The 8471-nt window shown below is 36.2% G+C and overlaps 2 protein-coding genes across 2 annotated transcripts; both read left to right on the top strand.

The window, feature by feature from the left end:
• Positions 1-419: 419 nt before the first annotated feature.
• LOC113354111 (18S rRNA (guanine-N(7))-methyltransferase RID2-like) lies at positions 420-4100 on the top strand. Its single transcript, XM_026597545.1, has 9 exons — positions 420-772; positions 874-949; positions 1086-1169; positions 1257-1312; positions 1927-1983; positions 2191-2240; positions 2326-2478; positions 3373-3511; positions 3713-4100. Exons 1-9 carry the CDS (start codon positions 677-679, stop codon positions 3875-3877), a joined length of 876 nt encoding a protein of 291 aa, XP_026453330.1. The 5' UTR covers positions 420-676; the 3' UTR covers positions 3878-4100.
• A 615-nt stretch (positions 4101-4715) lies between these two features.
• LOC113349436 (60S ribosomal protein L28-2-like) lies at positions 4716-6265 on the top strand. The gene is made up of 4 exons (XM_026593410.1): positions 4716-4798; positions 4911-5070; positions 5186-5346; positions 5938-6265. Exons 2-4 carry the CDS (start codon positions 4923-4925, stop codon positions 6076-6078), a joined length of 450 nt encoding a protein of 149 aa, XP_026449195.1. The 5' UTR covers positions 4716-4798; positions 4911-4922; the 3' UTR covers positions 6079-6265.
• The last annotated feature ends 2206 nt before the right edge of the window (positions 6266-8471 follow it).

An 8471-nucleotide genomic window follows, 5' to 3' on the forward strand; every position in this document is an offset into this window, starting at 1 on the left:
AAAGATTTTAAAATGATTTGTTTCTCAGTCATGAATACATAAAACCGGGTATTCTAAGATCATCAATTATATATGCTCACATATTACATAATTAACTTAATTTAGGAATTTGGTGGGCTATATATAAAAATCATGTTTAATTTTATGGGTTATGTTAATAATCATAAAATCACGTTTGAATTAATGACTTATTTTATGTGGGTTATAGTTAATAAAAGCATCGGCTATATTTAAGAGAAGCCTTATAGAAAGAGATATGAAAGAAAAAAAATACAAAAAATATGGGTTCGGGACTAATTTTTTATTAAAAAATGGGTGCACGTCTAAGTTTTTTTTGGGCGTGAGTTTCATAGTGGAAAAAATATGAAAAATGGGTTTGTACGTAGTTTTCACAAAAAAGAAACTCGCAAAAGTTGTAGCCTATGAGCTTGGTCTAGGCCCATGTACCGAAACCCGAACCGGATTCTAGACACATAACCCATAAGTTCAGACCTAGAAATGAAAAATCTAAAACCCTTCACAAACTTTGTTACCAGAAGATCCAACAGTCTTAAAATCTCCTCCTCCACCAACACCATTACTAACCAAAACCCTGCGCTCTCTCCCGCCACCGCACCACCACCATCCCTGATACTGCACCGCCACCTGAGGAGGAGTACTCGGAAAGCATTAGAGGATGTCAAGACCGGAGTTTCAAGCTCCTCCAGAGATTTTCTACAATGAATCAGAAGCTAGGAAATATACGTCTTCTTCTCGTATCACTGAAATTCAGGTACCATCATCATACCAATACTTCCTCAACATTTTTGTAATTTTTAAATCAAATCTTTGTTTACTAATTTTTGTTTGTGGGATTTTGTTTTTTTGTGTAAGGCAAAACTTTCTGAGAGAGCATTAGAGCTTCTTGCTTTGCCTGATGATGATGTTCCGCGGCTGCTGCTTGATATTGGTGAGTTCTGTTTGCTTTAAATGAAGAATTTTCACTCTAATTGAATACAGGAGTGAAGTTTTTGCTGCTGCAAATTGTGCTTTTATTAGCTGAATTTTGGACTTAGGTTTTAATTCTTTTTGTGTTTTTTGTTTAGGTTGTGGTTCTGGACTAAGTGGAGAAACATTATCTGAGAATGGACACCAATGGATTGGTTTAGACATATCTGATTCGATGCTTAGTAAGTGAAATGGTCTGTTTTTTTGTAAAGTGAAATCGCTTGTGCTGGATTTTCATTTGATTAATCTTAGTTTCGGTTTGATAATAGATGTTGCGTTGGAGCGGGAAGTAGAAGGTGATTTATTGCTAAGTGATATGGGTCAGGTAATTCGTCTTGTTTGTTTTTCACCCAAGTTGCCGTCTTAATTTGTGTTTGATTCGTGAGTCATAGCTTACAAAACTCAGGGCTGCAGATTGGACATAGGTGCCAAAACCTCAGTACAACCGGCCTCTAGTTTTTCAAAGTTCATAAATATTGGTCCGAGAAGCTATTATTGTACATTGTAGTCTGGAGCCAATTACTTTTAAATATTTGTAGGATTCATATTCATGTTGAGCAGATAAAAGTTGAAAGCATTTTCTGATATCTATTTAGGATCCTTCTAATATTTAGAAGCTTACTTAATGCACTTCCCAAAAAAGAAACGATAAATTGTGGATTCTGATAGCTGTGTTAGATCTTCTCAACCATCTCCGTACTCGTTATTTTTCTTTGTGATAGCAAGCGTGAGCTATAAAATGGTTCTGAAAAGAAGATGCATTGTATGGCATTGCCTATAGACATTGTTGGGGAGTTGGGACTGTGTAACCTTTAAAGATTTCCTTAACCGCCCTTTACCATTATCTTACTGTTCCTTTATCTCTTTATTTCATAGGAGATCAACGTTCGTTGGTTAAATATTTGATGTTATAAACATTTGTTTCCTTTTTGGTTCCAGGGATTAGGTTTCAGAGATGGAGTTATTGATGGTGCGATTAGCATCTCAGCGGTGCAGGTTGGAACTCTTTTGACCTCATATATGAAATGTGCATTGATAATTGGATCAGTTTTATGCTCTAAGCTTTAAAGCTTAATTGCTTGGTTCAGAATCAGTTCACACGTATAGTATGTCTTTTGGTGCATGCATGAGTTAGACGTTTTTCTTTTTCAGATGTTTTACTCTCTGACTTTGACCTGTACTTGTTGTCGCTTAATCAAACAGTGGCTCTGCAATGCTGACAGATCCTCTCATAACCCAAGACTGAGATTGAAGTATGTCTTAAACTGGTTCTTTTAACATCTTAATAAGTTTATCTTTCATGTAGACCTATATTGAAATGGCACAATTTCATTGTAGGGCATTTTTTGGATCACTATATCGATGTTTGGCTAGGGGAGCTAGAGCTGTTTTTCAAGTTTACCCTGAAAGCAATGACCAGCGTGAATTGATCCTAGGATTTGCTATGCGTGCTGGCTTTGCAGGTGGTGTGGTTGTTGATTTTCCCCACAGGTAAATTTAGGTTGATTTATGATGTTTCTATCAAAAGACCTTTAAAATCTTTTGTAAAAGTATGGCCCTATATTGACACATATATATCGCAAAACTTCGCCTTAAACCGTATGTCCAATTACCAAGGTCCGCTGCTAGTTGGTTATCTTATGTTTATGGGTAATATCCACCGTTGTGGCCTTGTGATGGAGAGGGGTTATATGAAGGAGTTTGTGACAGTGAAATATGTCTCCACAAGCTTCATAATAAGTAATAACCCTCTCCACCAAGGGGGTTACTTTGTAGACATTACCCCTTAAGTATAACAATATAGCCAAGTGGACCTCTCTGTGATTGGACATACAGTTGACATCCAATAATTATAATATATAAGGGTCAATGTAGGGTGAGCTCTTTACTAGTTGAATTCTTGGACAATCATTGTTTATCTTGACAAATCAAAAGGTACACTTAAGTCACAATATCGAGAATCAAAAACTCAAATGTCTAGATGTAACCTTTCTTACCAAAGGTTATTCACATGAGCTCCCTACATCCCTCAGCCCATGCGCTGTCTCTTGAAAATGGATGGAGGGTTGATATTTGTCATCCTCCGGCATGGAGGGTTGTCAGCTGAAAACGAGAAGATTGCCACTTTGGTGTTTCTTTGCTAGTAACTGTGTAAATCTCATGTGACATAACAACATAGCATTTGCTATCACAAATCAAAATCTGCTCCACAGATTTCCTGATCCATGATGCAAGCTAAATTAATCCTACTGTATTTGTTGACTTTTTATTTCTTTTACATGGGAACAAGTCATAAGTCGCTGATTATCATTTTTAGAGAATTTTTATGTTGTGTATTCTAAAGTGCAAAATCAGTTGGACTGACAATAATCATGTTCACAACAGTTCTAAGAGTAGGAAGGAGTACCTCGTACTGACTTGTGGTGCACCATCCCTTAGCACCGCTGTTCCAAGTGGCAAAGAAGGAGATGAAGAAGAGAGCTGCTCCGAGGATGAGTTTAGTGGTGACGAAGAAACTAAGACGGTAAGCTCTCTGTTTAAATGTTTTTGTCTCTATTTTCACCTCTTGCTGGAATGTGTAGAACATCCTATAATTATGGCTGAGCAAAAAAATTAGAAGCATGAAGGTTTTTAGCGCAACTTAGACGTGGTACAAGGCAATTAAACTAGCCACCATGAAACACCAGCATCTCATATACTCACAAAATATCTTTTTAATGTGCAGGTTTCCATGGCCGACAGGCAACGACCAAGGAAAAGACAGAAAATAAACAAGAAAGGGAAGAGTAGAGAATGGGTACTTAAGAAGAAAGAGCAAATGAGGAAAAAAGGAAACGTTGTGCCTCCAGACTCAAAATACACAGCTCGCAAAAGGAAATCTCGCTTTTGATTTTGTTGTTGTTGTGGTGTGAATACTGTCTGTATTTCATCACCGGCTGCTCAGGAAAACCTGTTTTTTGCTCTTATTTATGCAAAGATGAAAGAAACTGAAATTATCTCCTCCTGGAAATTTTGTTTGCTTAGTTTTGATATGTCTGAATACTTGTAATCTGTATTAATGTATAATCGCAGGAGCAAACTGGCATTAATTTACACACTCGTTCTTTTTTCCATGCTCTCGTTGAATAATTTTTTTTCTTCCAAATCATATGTTCCTTGGGCTCTTAACTTTCTGCACCGTTTTCGCTTAGTCAATTGGTAGTCGGGATTGATGCTGAAATGCAGGTGTGCATTCTGTGGTTGAACTATGCTAGACTAGAACTCGGTAGAAAAATAAGTTAGGCATTAGACATGCCTTTGTAGCCAACCAATTGGTCTAACATGCTGGTTTACGCCATTTCTCTAAGATGTTGGCAAAAAGCACCTAAGACTTGCTCCAAGCCTATGGACATCCAGGAAGTGGGGCAACTGCCCCCACCTACATGCACTTTCATGTGGCTTCCAAACATGGTGGATTTGGTCATCTCATTATATGATGAGCTCAAACAATCAGCCAGAAGGTAAGAGGGGCAACTGCCCCCACCCATTCTTGTGAGGGGTATACCTAGCTGGGCCTCAGCTCAATCCTCAGTCCTCACCCATTCTTGATAGGGGTATACAACAAATATTACCAAAACTACAGTGACTTGCAAATAAACTTTATAATATTACAAGGACGATTTAGGTAATTTACATGTTTCTCGCCTTAGGGTTTTGAGATTTACATATAAAAGCTGATTTAGGGTTCAGTCTCTCCTCTCTAGTCTTCAAAAATTCCCAGAGCAGCAGCGCAAAGAAGAAGAAGAAAAAGCCCTAATCTTCTCATTTCCTTGTAAGTATAAACAAATCTCTCGCTTTCTTTCGTTCTTATTGTTTGATTTTGGTTCTGGATTTGATTGATTGAATCTGATCTTGTGTGAAATCCCTTTATTGTGTGTTGTTAGGTTAAGAAGAAAATGACAACAGTACCAGGGTCTTTGATTTGGGAGATCATCAAGAGGAACAACGCTTTCCTCGTCAAAGAGTTTGGAAATGGAAATCAAATGGTTCAGTTCAGTAAAGAACCTAACAATCTTTACAACGTTAACTCCTTCAAACACTCTGGTAAGAAAAACTTCATCTAGAGATCTTGTACTTTTGAGTTCTGAATTGGGTTTTGTTTTGAGGTTTTAGGGTTTTTGTTGATGATTTGTTGTTGTGGTGATTTGGGGTTTTGTAGGGTTAGCAAACGCAAAGACTGTTTCAGTTCAAGCTGGAAAAGATTCGGGTATCGTTCTTGCTACTACCAAGACTAACAGGCAAAAGAACCCATCAGCGTTGGTACACAAAACTGTCATGAAGAAGGAATTCAGTAGAATGGCTAAGGCTGTTGTCAACCAGGTAATTTATTGAACAAACCTTGACTCATGTTTATCAGATTTTGTTATTGAAGTTTTATGATGCATACTCAGCTTGATTATGTTGTCTAGATGAATTTTATATGTTCGGGTAGTTGAGTTTTATAACCTGGTAGTGCAAGATGTAGATTACTGTATGTTTGGTGTTAGAATATGAGGTCAGACTAATGGTGGAATTTGGAATAGTCAAGTATTGGGGTTCTCACTTTCTGTTTGATATGTTGAAGTGAAAACATTGAAACTTGTATCGTGTGTATATGCATGCTTGACTTAGCTTAGCTTGACCTCATTTTGCTTAGCTTCAGTTTGTGTATGTATGCTATTTTGGTCTGAGATAAACAACCTCTTCTTAGCTTTTTCTTAGTGCTATATTTTGTTGCAGTCTGGTTCCTGTTACTTCTTTTAAACACTGTTCTTGTTAAGATTGGCTTAATTTTGTTGCAAATATTGTAGTTTTACAAAGTTTGAAGCTAGGTTTGGTTACGTGTAATTGTTCTTTTCATTCTGGTTTCCTAGGAACTTCTTTTATACTGTTCTTTACATTCTTAAAAGCTGATTGCTTGTTATTATTCAGGTTGCCGACAACTTCTACAGAAGGGACTTGAAGAGCGCAGCTCTTGCAAGGTTGAGCGCTGTTCACAGGAGTCTCAAGGTTGCCAAGTCCGGTGTTAAGAAGAGGAACAGGCAGACTTCCAAGAAATCTAACAAGGCTTAAGGATGCAGTCGATCTTCTCTTTTTGTTCTACAGACATAACAAGGGTTTTGGATATTTTAGTGTTAAAGAGTTTGAATATTGAATTTAGTTCTTTTCATTTTCTGGTTATCAAACTATGGATTGGATAATGTTGCTGGTCGATGTTTTCTACTTAGTCATGAAGGATTACCTTTTGCCTAAATTCTGTTTAAACCTGTCTACTTTCTGTTTATTTTAGGAGAAAATAAATTTTCTGCCCAGAATTTTCCCAGGGGTCAGGTTGATTTAGTCTGGAAGCAGACTAATTAGGGAGTTTGTATTAGAATCCTAACTTGGTCTGAATCCTAAATGCTTGTATTAGAATCCCGTTTGCATGTTCGCCGAGCCTATCTGCCCTTTTCATCATGGCAGTTTCTAGCTTCTATTAAAGTTAAAATTAAGAAGACACTGTTGATACAGGATTCTGATCCAGAGTGATTGCAACTAATGCCTGATCCGAACAACCCTACTGATGGAACTGACCAAAGCTCTTACATTTGCGAGCAAGAAACTGGTTTGTAAGGTATTTTGCTTTCATAAGCCACAAGCTTCACATCATCATCTTTGTGTATATCAGTTATTATAAGTTTTCCTACTAAGCTAGCAGTCCTAGCTAAAGTAACTGCATTCCAGAGATGGATTGGGGCCCCTTTGAGATTCATCCAGAAAGGAACAGCTTTGATGGAGTCAATATGGCTGCAATAAATGGTGACCAAGGTCTGATGAGAAACAATCTGTTAGCAATGTGAACTGAGCCCAATTTCAGAATCCTAGCTTAATGAACATTTTTTGAACATTTAGGAGATTAATGAACATTTAGGAGATTAACCGAGGCTCTAGCCATCCCTTGATTTGGTAAAAAAATAATTAATTTACACATATTTAGGAGATTAATGAACATTTTTTGTTGGGGACAGTGGAAATTTTGAAGGGTACCATTCTTCCATTTTCAGTAGGTCATTAGGAAGTTTATACACCCCTTATCCAAATCAAGGGATGGCTAGAGCCTCGGTTATTCCCTTATTTTGTAGCACTGTATACAGATAGGGATTAGTAAATAATTAATTTTACGCATTGATTTCATAACTTTAACTTTGTATTGGTACCGGTGTGATTAGTGTAAAATAAATCTTAAGTATTTTGTTTCCGTCATTGCCCTCGAAGCTTTATATTAATACGAGTTTAGTCATTAATTATGGTGGGACATGGTGTCTTAATTTTACGTAAATTCGGACGTAGTAATTTCACTATCTTTGGTTAGCATCTAAACCAATGGTAAATATTTAGTTTCAAAATTTGAAAACCCTAACTCTTTTAGCTTTCATTAATTTTTTACCCATTTTTTTCTTTTCTTCTAAATTTTTTCCCTTGCAACTATAATTCTCTAAATCCAGTAATGATATTGGTATAATGTTGTGGAATATTATCATAAAACAAAAAAAAAATCTATGTATAGTACAAATACAAATCAAGATTTTGTTTTGATTTTGATTTTTTTTTGTTTGGGTGAAGCATTTTGTATTAGACCCATTAATAACCTTGAAGACTTAATCTTTTACAAAGTTTTCTTTCTTTCTCTCTCTTCTCTCTAAAAAAACTTTTAGCCTCCATTAGTTTCTTGCTCAGATTTGATCTTTTTTGGACCAGATCTGATCAAGATTTTTTTTTTTCCTTTTTTAAGTTTTAATCGAATAAAAGTATTTTGTTTTTGATGTCATTTGACATATTTCTTCGCTATTTGGAGCGATTTTTCTTCGCCATCTGGGACGAGTTTCTCTTCGCTTTGAGGGCGATTTATTCAAACCTTGATCGCTGGTTCGTGACTTGCTATTCTGGAATCAAGAACATCGACTATCCAACGCGGTATTGCTTAGAATCCATATTCAATCCAAGGGATTTTGGGCATACGGGTTTGTTTGGATTTAAAAGATTTTGGGCAAATAACTCCTTTCTTATAGGAGTATCTCTTATTGAAGAAGAAGAAGAAGAAAATCAGATTAAATGGTCGGAATCGATTCCAGATTAGACCGTCATCCTTCCCTACTACATTTACAAAAATTGGGTATTTTACGGTATATGGCACTTTCTCTTCGCGATTTACCTGTAATTGATATCTTCATTTGTATTAGGGTTCTTATTATCTTGTATTTTGATGTTTTTGTTATTCTTGTAAGCGATCATGTAATCACATTTTGATTTGAATAAATTGAAATTGTTGATTGACCCAAAAAAAAAAAAAGACTTAATCTTTTACGTTTGATTTTGATAAATTTTTTTTTGTCAAATACGGAAGACGTCGGATGGTTGTTGAGATTTTTCTTTCTTTATTTTTTGATCGATGGTTGTTGTGTATTTTAAGCATTCAAAAGAAAATA

This window comes from Papaver somniferum, chromosome 2 (assembly GCF_003573695.1).
Source record: "Papaver somniferum cultivar HN1 chromosome 2, ASM357369v1, whole genome shotgun sequence".
In the NCBI taxonomy this organism is placed as follows: Eukaryota; Viridiplantae; Streptophyta; class Magnoliopsida; order Ranunculales; family Papaveraceae; genus Papaver; species Papaver somniferum.

What these genes read in the sequence shown, in the direction of transcription:
- LOC113354111 (XM_026597545.1), top strand. Translation starts at nt 677, where the DNA reads ATGTCAAGACCGGAGTTTCAAGCTCCTCCAGAGATTTTCTACAATGAA. An exon ending in CTCGTATCACTGAAATTCAG is followed by an intron (nt 773 to 873) that starts GTACCATCATCA and finishes TTTTTGTGTAAG; the next exon opens with GCAAAACTTTCTGAGAGAGC. An exon ending in GTGACGAAGAAACTAAGACG is followed by an intron (nt 3,512 to 3,712) that starts GTAAGCTCTCTG and finishes TTTAATGTGCAG; the next exon opens with GTTTCCATGGCCGACAGGCA.
- LOC113349436 (XM_026593410.1), top strand. Translation starts at nt 4,923, where the DNA reads ATGACAACAGTACCAGGGTCTTTGATTTGGGAGATCATCAAGAGGAAC. An exon ending in TAACTCCTTCAAACACTCTG is followed by an intron (nt 5,071 to 5,185) that starts GTAAGAAAAACT and finishes GGGGTTTTGTAG; the next exon opens with GGTTAGCAAACGCAAAGACT. An exon ending in CTAAGGCTGTTGTCAACCAG is followed by an intron (nt 5,347 to 5,937) that starts GTAATTTATTGA and finishes GTTATTATTCAG; the next exon opens with GTTGCCGACAACTTCTACAG.